The 15,421-nt window shown below is 45.7% G+C and overlaps 1 protein-coding gene across 1 annotated transcript in view; it reads right to left on the reverse strand.

The window, feature by feature from the left end:
* IGSF22 (immunoglobulin superfamily member 22) overlaps window positions 1-15,421 on the reverse strand; it is a 63,534-nt gene that overhangs the window by 31,666 nt on the left and 16,447 nt on the right. The window contains exons 11-14 of the mRNA XM_015412894.1: window positions 14,288-14,412; window positions 11,252-11,393; window positions 1,507-1,803; window positions 406-708 (exon numbers count right to left, since the gene is read on the reverse strand). Coding sequence (XP_015268380.1) covers window positions 406-708; window positions 1,507-1,803; window positions 11,252-11,393; window positions 14,288-14,412 — 867 coding nt within the window. The remainder of the gene's footprint in view (window positions 1-405; window positions 709-1,506; window positions 1,804-11,251; window positions 11,394-14,287; window positions 14,413-15,421) is intronic.

Here is a 15,421-nt window from a genome sequence, read left to right on the forward strand (position 1 = left end):
TCTATCTATCAAATCTATCTATCTATCCAGGGCTCTTTATGTAGCAGGAACTCTTTTGCATATTAGGCGAAACACCCCTAATGTAGCCAATCCTCCAAGAGCTTACAGAGCTCTTCTTACAGGGGCTACTGTCAGCTCTTGGAGGATTGGCTACATTAGGCGTCTGTCGCCTAATATGCAAAGGAGTCCCTGCTACAAAAATTGCCCTGATTGTGAGTTTTTCCAGCTCACAACATCTGGGGGCGTTATTAGCAGGAGTTTTAAGGAAATTCGCCCCATATGTTAACTCGCCTGAAGATAACGTCAGGCTAAAAAAAAGATCCCGACTTACGTAGAAAGCATAATAATTTGGTTAATAAAAACAGAACCGCATGGCAGCCCTTCCTAACATGCTCAAGTGCTTACCGATAGGATCACCAGCAAAGATTTCTTCTGTCTCCAGTGGATCACTCACACCCTCAGAATTAACAGCCAGGATCCGGAACTGATAGGCCTTCCCTTCTTCTACCTTGTCTGTGGCAAATGTGGTGTGCTTGCTATCAATCTCTCCGATTTTGATCCAAGATTTCTTCCCCGATATTCTCCTCTCAATGATAAAGTGAGTCACTTGCTTGCCTCCGTTGTCTTTGGGTGCTTTCCATTTCATTTTGACACACTTTCCTGATTTCTCCAAGAACTCCACTTTTCCTTGCGGTGGCTTTGGTGTGTCTGAAGCACAGACAGATAAATGGGAATAGTAGAAACAACTGTAACCGAGAGAGGCAGTGTGGAGTAGAGGTGGAAATAGGTCTGGCAAGTACCCCACTGGCAAGTACCCCACATCAAGCTCAGTCACTCTGTCAATCACTGGGCCCATGACAATTTCTTAGTATAATGCAGCTTGCAAGAATATTACAAAAGAGGGGCGAATCATATAGGCCACCCTAAACTATTCAGAAAAAGGGTGGGATAAAATATAATCGACAGATGTCACAATCAGGTTTTTAGGACCTCAAGCGCTAATGGTGATCAAAGATGCATGCTAACTTCTCATTTGAGTCACAGTTTTGTCCACGCAGAACAAAGAGATACATTTGACCGACAGTCTGTAAGATTCTCAAGTACAGAAAAATGCAGCATTTTGTTAGGGGCCATTTTTAAGTTATTGATCATTACATGCATTCAGACGTAAAGACAAACCATGTCTCTCCCCTCACCCCATGTGTTGCCCAAAATGTCCACACGTACAACCAAGTATGGACTGTCCTCTTGCTCACAAACAGGGGTCATTTCCTGCAGGAGCGCACAGGAGCGGAGCTCCGGCAGTAAAGAGCCCAGGGGGCGGGCACATGCAACAAGCCCCACCCCCTGCTCCCAGCAGCCCTCAGTCAGAGCAAGAAGCAGCCAGGTAAGTTGCAGATCCCCCCCACCAGTCCAAAACAGTCCAGTGGCACCTCTAAGAACAAGTTTTATTCAGGTACATGCTCTCCCTCCTCTGCGAGGACAGATCTGCACGCCACGACCTACCAACAACGTTGAGATGCAGCTGAGCAAAGGCTGTACCACAATCGCTTTTCAGTTTCAGCATGATGCTCCCACTGTCTTCCCTCAGACAATCCTTGATAGTGAGCAGTGCATGGTCATTGGTTCTTTCCATCACTACCTTCTCTTCTTCTGTCACCTCAATACCATCCTTGAACCAGGTGACTTTGGGCAATGGCTTGGCCTTGAAAGGTACCTTGATGTAGGCTGTCTGCTTGGCTTTCACAGTCACCGGATGTGCCGCAAAAGCTTCCAGGACAGATTGATCAATAACAGGGGGATCTAAAGAGAAAAGTTAGAAATATGTCTGAAAACTGCAGTCCCAAATACATAGTGGAATTGTTCGTTGACTTGGATGTGTTAAGTCGCTCACTTAACAAAGTAGTCGGAGAGTGATTCGGCGAAGATTCGGCTTTATTCAGCAACTCACACACAACTCCAACACGGATCAACATCTGATAGCCAGAACAGCTTTTACATTGCAGCTGTCCTGCTTTTAAACTCTCCCGGCAAACGTAGCCACGCCTACTGTACAATTACCAACCAATAAGGTTGTATGCATAAGGACTAATCACGGACGTTCCCGCTCGGGGAGCTTGCTGATAGTGATTGGTTAGGTGCTTCCTGGGCTAGCAATGTGATTGGATGTATTTGGATCCTAGCCGAGGACGAAGCTTAACATGACATTTCAATTAGATGTTTTCATCACACCTTATGCATTCTATGGCAGCTTATTGAATACATTATAGATGCTTGATTGTGTTATCATCACCTATGACAGCTTAAGTCCCTTTAATCATCACCAGTAGAATCCCATTCTTAAGATGGCTTTGGCAGAAATTTAGAGTATATACAAAAATATGGTTCAGGCAATTTTAGCTGAGTTGGGAATTCAATGTTCCCTCTAAGCCGTGGAGTCTTGTGAGCCAAAATTCCACTTTGTGAGTGACTGGCATTCAAAGTTGTGAGCGAGCGACTTGGCTACTGCATAAATTAGGTTACTCTGGAGCCCTCCTTCATGAGCTAAGACAAAAATGTGTGAGCTGGAGGCTAAAAAACTGTGAGCTAGCTCACAACTAACTCAGCTTAGAGGGAACACTGGTTGGGATGTTTCATGCATTAACACTGCCACCGGAAATTTTGTTTTTGAATATCTGGCCTGAAAATTTGAATTCAAGGGTACATAGACGCACAATAGAAGTCCTTCTAGATGCAGCCAAAACAGCAATAGCATTGTACTGGAAGGAGAAAGAGGCACCCTCAGTAGAAATATGGTATAAGAAACTTTGGACTCATTACTTAATGGATGCAGTCTCCAACAAACTAAATTGCATGTCACAAAACCCAATAAAGTCTAATTTCATAGAGAAATGGTACCCAGTGCTAGATTATCTGTCACAAAAACAATTTATCTCATCTGATTGGTCTCAATATCACAAATGGATATAAGATTAATGCAATGTCCAGTTCCGCAAATTCTCATACTTACTTACTTATATCATCTCCACTAGCTCTAATATTTCCTTTTCTTTCTTCTCTTTCTTAACGCTCCAATAGTTCGGGATGCTTCCTAATGTTCCTATCAAGTTTACGCTAAGTCTGTTATCTTTCTACTGAAATCATATTCGGAGGTGTGTTGAGTAATGTATTGTAATTCTTTGAACATGTTATAACGTTGTACATACGCAGGAACTATTTACAGGATGTGAATGTAATTGGAAAATTAATTGTTCACTGTTTGAAGTGTTAGAATTGTTAAAAATTGAAAAAATAAATTAAAAAAAAACAAAACACTGCCATTTGAATAAAGCTTCATCCCAGGATAGCGTTATTCACATATTCCAAGAATGACGGAACTGGAAGATACCTTGGGGATAATCTACTCCAACCCCTTCTTCATTGCAGGAATATACAACTACAGCATCCCTGACACATGGCCGTACAGCCTCTACTTGAAGACCTTAAAGAGCCTACCATCTCCCAGGACAATCCATTCCAACAGGGTTGTTAGGAAGTTTCTCCTAACCATTTAGCCACAGTTAGTGTCTTCTCATTTCCATCCATTGGCTCTAGTCCTGCTCTTTGAAGCAAGAGAAAGAAAGTCAGACTGCAGCACTGACTCTCCCTAACCATGAATACTTATCCTGGGCTCTGTGTATACCATGAGGAAATTCACATTACCCTTTTTAAGCCGGTTTGAAGCTGTTTTTGATCCGTCGTGGAGTAAACCGGAATAGGGCTGCCATTTCACACATGGCTTTCCCCTACCGGTAAACAGCTGGATCTGAAGCGGATTGCCATTTCAGACTGCACTGCTTTTTCCCGCTTTTTCCTGCTGTTTTTCGCCCGCGCGGGCTATCTCCGGCTTTTAAAAAAAATGTTCGCTTTAGAGTGCTATAGCGCTATAACACAACACTCCAGGCATTCCAATGGGGTTGCTATAGTGCTGTTTTGCTGGTCTGTAATAGCGCTATAGCGCTCTAAAGCAAACGTTTTTTAAAAGCTGGATATTACCCATGCGGGCGAAAAACGGCGGGAAAAAGCGTTTTGAATACGGGAGAAGAAACTGAAGACTACTTGGAAGTGGTTTACAGGTAAAATGGTTCAGCCCCATTTCCTGAACGGGACAGAAGCGTTTGTGTGTGAAAGCACAAATATATTCTGGTAGGGAACTGGTTCTAAAACGGTTCTGTCTGAAATGTCAGACCAGAAACCGTTTGGAAATCGTTCCTGAACCGGAATATATCGTCTGTCTGAAATTCCTCTATGTCTATACTGTGTTCTAACAGTACAAGTGCAGAAACTGGTACTTGGCATAGCCTTCCATATTTCAGTGAGAATGAAACGAAACAAAACACAAGACTATAGTCCTTGATGCTGAACAGGTAGGTTTGAAGATTAGTCAACCATGTCTGGTAAAATCTCAGCAGCCAGAGGAATGTCTGGGCAGGATTTTCAGTGGTCACAGAATGATGTTTCATCGCTTCACAGAGCACCAGGCCTTCCTCCGTGTGCACAGAAGCCGATTCTATCATGAAGCACAGACGCAAAAGGTGCTTGATTTACGCAGGCTGAAAATGTCAGTGCTTATTTGGATTACATTCTTTTCAATATATACAAATTCTCACTTTCCACTTCTGGAAGTGAGAAACTTGGAGAAAATGGGGATGTTCTTTGTGCAGTTAGATAGATGAAGGCTAGAGCCAAGCCTGAATTTCACCCTGGGCCATTTGCCAGAGTTCCTGGAAATAAAGGTTTTGGGAAGGTCTTTGTGCATTCTGCACTTTAAAAAAGGCATTCCAGAAAGGTGAATTCTGAACCTGTGTGCATTATGTCAACTGAAAAGAATGTGTGTAATTCATATTATTTTGTATAATACATACTGACAAGTGGGAACCCCACAAGGATTTGCAGGAGTCATCTCATTTTTCCCTCCCCCACTATTTCCTCTTTCTTGCCCTTTTCTGAAAGTCCCCATAGCATCACCCCCTTTCTTGATTACTTCTGTCATTCTAAGGTTGCCAACCAGAAGATCTCTTGGAATCACAATAGAGAAGAAGAAGAGATTGGATTTATACCCCGCCCTTCACTACCCAAAGGAGTCTCAGAGCGGCTTACAAACTCCTTCCCCTCCCCACAACAGACACCCTGTGAGTTAAAAGAAGAAGAAGAAGAAGAGATTGGATTTATACCCCGCCCTTCACTACCCAAGGGAGTCTCAGAGCAGCTTACAAACTCCTTTCCCTCCCCCTCCCCACAACAGACACCCTGTGAGGTAAAAGAAGAAGAAGAGATTGGATTTATACCTCGCACTTCACTACCTAAAGGAGTCTCAGAGCGGCTTACAAACTCCTTTTCCCTCCCCCTCCCCACAACAGACACCCTGTGAGGTAGGTGGGGCTGAGAGAGCTCTGACAGAAACTGCCCCTTTTCAAGGACAGCTCTTGTCAGAGCTACGGCTTGCCCAAGGTCATCCAGCTAGGTGCAAGTGGAGGAGTGGGGAATCAAACCAGGTTCTCCCAGATTAGAGTCTGTGCACTTAACCACCACACCAAACTGGCTCTCAATAGGTCTCCCAATGAGAGAGATCAGTTCCCTTTTGAGTTGCCAGCTACAAGTTGGGAAATTTCTGGAGATTTTGGGGGGCAGAGCCTTGGGAGGGTGAGGTTTGGGGAGGGAAGCGACCTCGGCAGGGCACAATGCTAGAGAATCCACCCTCCAACGCAGCCATTTGCTCCCGGGGAACTGATCTCTGTCATTTGGAGAGCAGTTGTCACTCTAGGTGATCTCCAGCCCTCATATGGAGGTTGGCAATCTCAGGTTCCCTGGAAGAAACGGCTGCTTTGGAGGATGGAGTTGATGGCATTATATCCTGCTGAGGTCCCTCCCTTCCTCAACATCCACCCTCCCAAGGCTCCACCCCCCCAATCTCTAGGAATTTCCTAACACCGAGTAGGCAACCCTATCTCCTTCTCACCCAACAGCCAACCTACCTTTATTTGACCCTCTGTCTTAAGCTGCCCCTCTCCCCCCTTCTACCTAGGAAAACCTTGGCCCGGTTATGTGGTGCTAGCCACTGGGCAAGGCCCACTTGCGTCGCAGGGAACCCTCAAGGACATCGGGGACTGCTTCACTTTCCCCTGTATCCCCCTCCCCACTCTGTTTCCCCTTTCCCTCCCCCTGGCAGCCCCCATATACTCTCCCCGTTCCCTGCCTCATACTCTCCCCCAGGGGTCTTCGTAGAAAAAGAGCTAGGGGAACTCATTAGCATAACTCATTAGCATATGCCACACCCCTGACATCATTGAAAGTGTGTCATAAGGCCACACACCCCGCCCCCAACGGTCCCAGCTGCTGCTGCCGGCCTTGCAGCTCCACTGCCGAGCCCCATGAGGGGCCCGGCGGTGGACCTGCAAGGCCGCCGGGAGTGCAAGGAAGCCCCGTGAAGGCCCTCCCTGGCCCCAGGCAGGCAGGGGTGGGGAGAGGCAGGGAGGAAGCAACTTACCCTCCCTCTTCTCCTGCCTCCTCCTGGCTGAATGAGGGCCGGAAGCGGGGCGGCCGGAAGCAGGGGGCGGGGCTTCGTCATGTGCCCCGCCCCCTGCCCCTCACCCGGGGGAACTGCGTTCCCCCCCGAAATGACCTCTGGCTCTCCCCTCTTCCTCCTTCGTTCTGCCCTTCTCAGCCATTCGCCAGCCTATCTCCCCCCCCATCTTCAGTTGTATTTATTATTTACTGCACTTATATCACACCTTTCTCCACAGTGGAGATGTTAAGTCGCTCACTTAACAAAGCAGTCGGAGAGTGATTCAGCAAGAACACAACTTTATTCTTCAACTCGAACACGACTCCAACACGGATCAACATCTGATAGCCAGAACAGCCGTTACATTGCAGCTGTCCTGCTTTTAAACTCTCCCGGCTAATGTAGCCACACCCACTGTACAGATACCAGCCAATGAGGTTGTTCACATAAGGCCCAATCACGAATGTTCCCGCTCAGGGAGCTTGCTAGAAGGTGATTGGTTAGGTGCTTCCTGGGCTAGTAACACGATTGGATGGATCTGGATCCTAGCCCAGGACGAAGCTTTACATGACACTTCAATTAGATGTTTCACAACATATCAGGCATTCAAGGCAGCTTTGAATACACTACAGGAGACCAAAGCAGCTTACATTATTCTCCTCTCCTCCTTTTAATCCACACAACAACCCAGTTGGGGTAGGTTAGTCTGAAAGTATGTGACTGGTCCAAAATCACCCAGTGAGCTTCCACAGTGTCGCGCTCCGGGTGCCCCCCTCGTCCATGCCATCATGCTAGAATGGATTCCTCAGGCCTCAGTACCGCGGGTCTGGGGGGAGGGGATCAATGTTCCCTCTAAGCTGTGGAGTCTTGTGAGCAAAACTTCTGCTTTGTGAGCTGCTGGCATTAAAGTTGTGAGCGAGCGATTTGGCTACTGCATAAATTACTTTGCTCTGGAATCATCCTTCCTGAGCTAAGACAAAAATGTGTGAGCCAGAGACTAAAAAACTGTGAGCTAGCTCACACTAACTCAGCTTAGAGGGAACACTGGAGGGGATTTATAGCACCCTCAGCCTCCTCCTCCTGACGCTCCATCTCTCTCTCTCCACTGGTACCTTGGGCGTCCAGTAAGCTCTCCTCCTCAGCCCTCACAGGAAGCTCCTTTTATACCCCCATCTCCCGGGCCTGTCAGTGAGCCTCGTCTCTCCTCCCAAACTCTACCCTCTCTGAGCCTCACCCTCGCTCGACCCGCCTTCAGACTCGATAGTGGTCCCCGTGGCAGGCTCAGTGGAGCCAGCTGTGGGCCCTGCCTTTGTGCCTGCTTGTCGGCCACCGCCCACTACTTCCCGGTGCCTCTAATGCTTTGGTTGTCTCCGGGCCCGATGTCTCGTGGCTCTTTGACCTCCCCGCAGAACCCGGCCCCATTGCCACTGGTCAACCCAGCGCCTCTCTCCTGGGGCTCCTCTGCCCTCCCAATATGTTCTGATGCCAGTCTGGAGTAAGTTGTTGGGGTTTGCAGCTGCTCCCAGGGGTGGGGCTGCTGTCCTTTCTGTGCATCAGGTCGGGACAGACAGCCCCAGTGGAGCGTCAGGACACACAGCAGCATGGGGATTCGAACCTGGGTCTCCCAGACCCTACTCCAACCATTATACCACACTGCCTTTCATAAGGTGGCTGCTGTTGAAGAGTCGCAAGAACCAAAAAAAAGAACACCACTTGGCAAAAAATAACTTACAAGCAAATAAGCAAGTGTATAATGATCAAATAAATGAATCTAGTTTCCTTTTGCGAAAGGATTTGTTCAATATTTAGTTGTTGGAAGGGCTTTTTTTGTTGGCGGTATAAAATTATGAACTTCATTTCATTCGCACTATGACCTGCCTGCATGTAATGTCCATCCATTGGTGAATTTTCAACATTATTATTTCACTCTGGAACAGTGTTCCAACACCCGAGTCCTAATTGCCCTAGTTGTCATGCCAATATACTTGAACCCACAGGGACAGAGAGAAAGATAAATTAAATTGAAGTTCATAATTTTATACCGCCAACAAAAAAAGCCCTTCCAACAACTAAATATTGAACAAATCCTTTCGCAAAAGGAAACTAGATTCATTTACAATTTAAAGACATATCATCCTCATGGCATGAATCAGAGTATGGATTTTACACCTTATATCAATCAATAGTTGCCTAAATGAAACTTAAATATGTTGTTCTAGGTGATGGCAGTTTAGTGCACTTGCTGCTTCTGGATTTTTGAGCAGTATGCATGGCACTATGACCTTTTAAGAAACTTTGCCTGTGTCGATGCAGCCTGAAATTAGGTATAAATTAAGGTGCAGCACATGGCAGGTTAAGGACCCTTAATCCTCCTTGACTGATCATTCTGGTTTAGCATATGCCAGCTTTTGAGACTGGGGTGAGTTTTCTTTGCAGCTCCTAATTTTTATATCCTGTATGCATTCTCACTTGTGTATAATTATATTTTGTATGCATTCTTATTTGTATATGCTTTGAATTTGTATTCAGTCCCATTACAGCCATACTTGAATAAGAATAATTCGAAACGCGGCTTCAGGCATCCGGATTACGCGTCGGCTTTTGATGGCTCAGAAAATTTGATGATTGGCACTCCAATTTGGACTTTGATATTGCCTCTATGCTGGAGAAGACTGTGACTGATTTATCATTGCACTTTGGCCTATTGATTTATATCATACTTGTTGTTATACTTGCTGTTATGCTTATTTGATCATTATACACTTGCTTATTTGCTTGTAAGTTATTTTTTGCCAAGTGGTGTTCTTTTTTTTGGTTCTTGCATTGTACACTGGCTCCCCCCCCCCTTTTTTTTGGGTTGAAGAGTCGCAAGCAGCCAGGCCAAGGTGAGTCATGCAAGTCGGGTATCAAGTCACCCAAGGGTTGCTTCCAGGCCTAAGGTTGCCAACCTCCACATGGGACCTGGCGTTCTCCCAGAATTACAACTGACCTACAGAGAACAGAGATCTCTCCCCCTGGAGAAAATGTCTGGTTTGGAAGGTGGATTCAATGGCACTATACTCAGCTGAGGCCTCTCCCCTCCCCAAACTCTGGCCTCCTCAGACTCTATCACAAAATCTCCAGGGATTTTCCAACCTGGAGCTGGCAACCTCAGTCAAGTCTGACTAAGGTTGCCAGCCTCCAGGTGGGGCCTGGATATCTCCCGCTTTTACAGCTGATCTCCAGCTGACAGAGATCAGCTCCCCTGGAGAAAATGGCTGCTTTGAAGGGTGGACTTTATGGCATTGTACCCTGCTGAGGCCCCTCCCCTCCCCAAACCCCGCCCTCTCCTGGATCCACCCCCAAAGTCTCCAGGTATTTTCCAACCCAGACCTGGCAACCCTATGTCTGACCCTAATGAGTTCTGCCTCAAAGGCTAAAAGAGCCTGGAAAGGGCCCTGTCTCCTCCCCCTGCCTCTTATTGATAGAACTCAGCCTGGAATACTGTGGGTACCTAGCAACAACCACTGAGGCAATCTGTTGCTTAAAGCTACAGGAGCTCTGTTTATCATTTTTGGATTTTTTTAAAGCCTCCAATGTATTTTCTTAATTACATTTTCCTGCAAACCTGGGGCCCTTTTCAGGTTTGTAGAAAGAGCTGTCTTGCCTGTTCACAGCTCCAGTCACTGGATTTAAGTATCCAAAGACTGGCCGACTTTGCTATTAGAATATATGTGATTTTCAAGAATCGGTTCTGGTTTTGCTAGGCATGGGAAGGCAGAAAATGCATTGATTCCTATCCCCAATTACTGAAAGTTGTATTCAGCCTCTTTTCTGTAGCTTCTAGGACTGTAGTAGGTACTGTGGGCTAGAAGCATACTTAAAAAATGGAATGGAGATTCTTAGAAACTGAAATTCTATGCTCACATACCTTGCATGTTTTCCTATGCTGACATAGAACTAGGTCCTTATACAGTCTTGGTTGGAGCCAGGGGTCATTTCCTGCAGGAGCGCACAGGAGCAGAGCTCCGACAGTAAAGAGCCCAGGGGGCGGGCACATGCAACAAGCCCCACCCCCTGCTCCCAGCAGCCCTCAGTTAGAGCAAGAAGCAGCCAGGTAAATTGCTGAGCCCCCCCGGCCCCCCAGTCCAAAACAGTCCAGTGTTTAAAACCAAGTTTTATTCAGGTACAAGCTCTCCCTCCTCTGTGAGGGCAGATCTGCACGTCCCCCCCCAATAGCTAGCAATCCAAAACAGTCCAGTGGAGCCTGAGCGGTGGGTGTTGCCTTCTGACACACTTCCGGTGATGTCAGGGGGTGTGGCATATGCAAATAAGTTATGCTAATGAGCTCCTGCACCTCTTTTTCTACAAAGTGACCCCTGGTTGTAGCATCAAACTGATGTCTGGCATGTAGATGCATGGATGATCTGCAGCTCAGTGGTAGAGCATCTGCCTTGCATACAAAATTCCCAAGTTCAGTCCCTAGCATCTTCGGTCAAAGGATCTTAGCTAGCCAGTGTCGGGCAAGATCCTTCTCTGCCTGAGACCTCTGCCAGGTGGAAACTGTCCAAGGAGACAGCAATGAGATCAGAAAGACCAAAGGACTGACTCAGTATACGACAGCTTCATATGCATTTGAAATGGAGACCTGGACAGAAGACGGGGAAGGAAGTGGCCAAGAAGGAGAAAGTGAGTTCCGAAGGGAAGAAAAAAGTATCTATGACTTACCTGCAATGCTGACAGTAGCCTCGCTGTCAGCTCCTTTAGATCTGAAAGTGTACTTCCCTTCAAAGTGTTCTCCCATCTTGTCAATGATCAGTTTATGAACTGCCCCCTGTTTGACGATCTGGATTCCTCTCATGTCTGTTATCTGAAGGAAAGGTTGAAAACAAAGTCGTCCCCAAAAGATATCATCATAAATAGGAGCCGTTAAGGTCACAACGGGAAAGCAGTCAAGATACAGAGTGGCCAGTTAAAAGGATTTGGCATAATAGGGTAATGCAATGATGGAGAACCTTTTAGAGACCGAGTACCCAAACTGCGACCCAAAACCCACTTATTGATCGCAAAGTGCCAACACGGCAATTTAACCTGAATACTGAGGTTTTACTTTAGAAAAAACAACTCATACATTAACTTAAGATGATCCGAACAAAGTGTCAGCAAGCTGCCATAAGATGCTGTATTCCTTTTCTGTGTTACTTTGCACCCTGCCCATCCCCCTTGTATTTCCCTATGTAGGTGTTTACTGTCTTTTGCTACTACATCTGCGGAACTGCTCAAGGTCAACCAGCTGGAGGTGGGATGGAGTGATGGCATTGCTTGGCTTATTATGTATATCATGCCTGGGAACTGAACTAGTGTTTATGTTGCAGAACCGTTGTGTTCCCAAGGAATTGGGCGCTCGTTTTATCTGTCTTCCCGCCAGCGGGAAGTGGACTCACTGGTCCTCACCTGGTTCAAAGTTCCTTTATTATGTTCCCTTAGGGGCTTGTAGTTATTCCTAACAATGCTTGTGTTCTGATCTATCATCGCTTTATAATAAACTCTACTTTGTTCTTCAAACGTGGATTTATTCGAATGCATGGGGAGTCGGACACAAAGTAAGGAAAGCAATCCCAAATGCTTTCATTTACTTAAAATTATTTAGCAGAGAATTCGACACTTTAATGATGGTCTGGGCCTGGCTGGGGCAATGGCACGCGTGCCCACAGAGAGGGCTCTGAGTGCCACCTCTGGCACCCGTGCCATACGTTCGCCACTACTGGGGTAATGGTAACAGACAGGTGTTGATCAACGCTCCCTCCAAGCTGTGGAGTCTTGTGAGCAAAAATTCTACTTTGTGAGCTCCTGGCACTAAAGCTGTGAGCGAGCGATTTGGCTGCTGCATAAATTAATTTGCTCTGACGCCCTCCTTCCTGAGCGAAGGCAAAAATGTGTGAGCTGGAGGCTAAAAAACTGTGAGCTAGCTCACACTAACTCAGCTTAGAGAGAACACTGGTGTTGATGGACACACACAGCCTTCCTGTTCCTATACTACTGTTTTCCTCGTTAAAAAAAAAAAAAGAGCATGAGAGAGAAGACTACATAATCTTCAATACAATAAAATAAAAGGTACATAAAATGACTGGACATCGTTGCAAGCTGATAGTCACTGCTGCTTGACTTAACTATGCCTAGTGGAGTATGATGGAATTGTCCACACAGGAGGTTTCCAAGCAGAGGCTGGACAGCCATCTGTTGGGAAGGTTTGTTTGGATTACCTGCATTCAGCAAAAGGTCAGTGCCCTAGAAAGTCCCTTCCAACTCTATGGCTCAATACAACAAATGCCATATAATTTTAAGTTCCCAAATATACAAATTCCACTAGTAGACAACACCATCAAAGATTGCCAAAACAATATATTAAACAATTATAAAGTTGGTGGTGTCACAACAACAACACTAATGCATACTGTAACTATAATAAGGCATAAGATGCAATATTTCCTCCTTTGAAGATAAGACATAAAGCCCATGTAGTCAGTGTAACTTGATAGGGGGAGTCCACAGAGTCATAACATTTTCCAAACAGCCTTTGCGAAGACGCCCATTCTAGATACTTGGAAGATGCGTTTGGAAAAGGCTGTTTAGAAAATGTTATGACTATGTGGACTACTCCTATCAAGTTACACTGACTACATGGACTTTATGTCTTCAAAAGAGGAAATATTGTATCTTATGCCTTATTATAGTTACTGTGCTGCCCCCAGCCAGCGTTTAACTGTAGTTAAGTAGAACTGCCATATATCTTTAAGAGCAATTGCCCCTGGGAATTGAAGTCTTTAGTTAGGCATCCCAAAGCATCCCTGTGACTGGCTGATTAACAGTCATTTCCTGCACCCAGAGGCACGAGGATTTGAGTTTACAGCTTTTTCCTGTTTCTTTGTCTACTCTATAAACGGCAAAGGAGGTGGGAGCACTCAATCTTTTCCACTGTTCCGTCTGGCGCTAAGTCAAGAGTCAACAGCGCCTTCTGGATGTGATTCAACGCATGGCCAGAGTAAAGTAGAATTAAATCATTTTTATTAAGCTCCTCCACATGCATTCAGAAGATTTCTTTACTTACAATCGAGGCTGAATAACTGGTGAAGTTCACATCTTTGCAATCTAATTCAGTTCACTGCCTCATGGTGAAAAAGATTGCGTGCTCCCACCTCCTTTGCCGTTTAAAGAGTAGACAAAGAAACAGGAAGAAAGCTGTAAACTCAAATCCTCACGCCTCTGGGTGCAGGAAATGACTGTTAATCAGCCAGTCACAGGGATGCTTTGGGATGCCTAACTAAAGACTTCAATTCCCAGGGGCAACTGCTTTTAAAGATATATGGCAGTTCTACTTAACTACAGTTAAACACTGGCTGGGGGCAGCACAGTTACAGTATGCATTAGTGTTGTTGTTGTGACACCACCAACTTTATAATTGTTTAATATATTGTTTTGGCAATCTTTGATGGTGTTTTCTACTAGTGGAATTTGTATATTTGGGAACTCCTGAGACACTAGCCTTTCCCCCTTGTTGTTTGGATATAATTTTAAGTGTCTGAAAATGCTAACTTATGAGCTTCTTCCTTCACCACCTACCATGGGCTTCCTTGAGCAACCATTTTCCAGATTCATGCTAAAATGGCTGCCATACTTTCTTTCATATATTAACTCTACCAATTCCAACTACTTAAAAGTTTCATACATATAAGTTCCTCTGATGACAAAAAATAAACTGCTTACCTCTTTACCATCCTTTAACCACACACCTTCTACCTTCTCATCATTCAAGACAACACAAAGCTCCGCTGGGTCTCCTGTTGGAGCCTGAACATCTGACATGCCACTCTTCACTGTAGCAAATCTCTCTGGAGAGGGTGGAAATACTCTTCATTAGAGCAGAGAATGAAGGGTACTGAACAGGAAAGCCAAGTATGGCATCAGTGGATTTGAGTTTGTGAATAGGGTTTTAAATTCTCTCAGACAGGTTTTTTTAACCAGATTTCAGAGATCTAGCTAGGCAATGATTATTTGTTGATGAGCACTTCTCCCACTTTATCGGCTGTCATGATCTGGGCTGTGCCACCAGAGGCCTACTAGGCCCAGGGAGCCTGGCTAGCAGTGGGTGAGGCTGGGCCTACAACTCCCAGAAGCCCCTGAGAGGTTTTGGAGCCAAAATTGTCCAATAGGAAAAGAGGAGGGCTTGGAATAAAAGATCTGATGCAGCAGGAAAAGCTGTTCTTTTCCCCAGGGAACAGGGCCAGAAGAGGCTGCTGTGGGGAAGAGACCCTCATCCGGAGGGAAGGGTGAGTAGTCTAGTGCTACTTGGGATAGTGAGCTAGGGACAGTATATATTTAGATGCGTTAGGGCATTTGATTTCTTTTCTGTTCACCCACTTACTGTTATTATTCTGCACCTTGCTGTTTGACCTCCTATAAAATAAACTATTTTCATTGTTCACTCTGCCTGGTCCTCACGCCTATTATTCGGCCAAAAAGGAGGTCAGAAGGTCTTGGGAGGGTGCTCTGGGCCTTTTCAAGGGAGCCTGGAACCAGAGTGGTGGCAGCGTCAGGTGACACCCCACCTGAGCCATGACACAGGCCCAGCACGGAACTGCTCATCCAGTATCTGTGGATGCATGGCTATGTATGGCTGCTTTCGCAGGCAATGGTAGTTACGCATGTCAACTGAATAGCTGCCACAACGATTTCTCCCTTTCTGGACAGTAGGAAAGTATAACTGAACAAAGTGATCTGGGCATATCATGGCATTTGAAAAGTTTGGACTACTATGTATATTACAGTGGGCTAGTAAATCTTTTCATCCCATTTATTACATCTCCCCCCCCCCATCCTCTAAGGAGCTCAGAGTGGTTC

Source organism: Gekko japonicus, unplaced genomic scaffold (genome assembly GCF_001447785.1).
Source record: "Gekko japonicus isolate JY-2015 unplaced genomic scaffold, Gekko_japonicus_V1.1 scaffold1453, whole genome shotgun sequence".
Lineage (NCBI taxonomy): Eukaryota > Metazoa > Chordata > Lepidosauria > Squamata > Gekkonidae > Gekko > Gekko japonicus.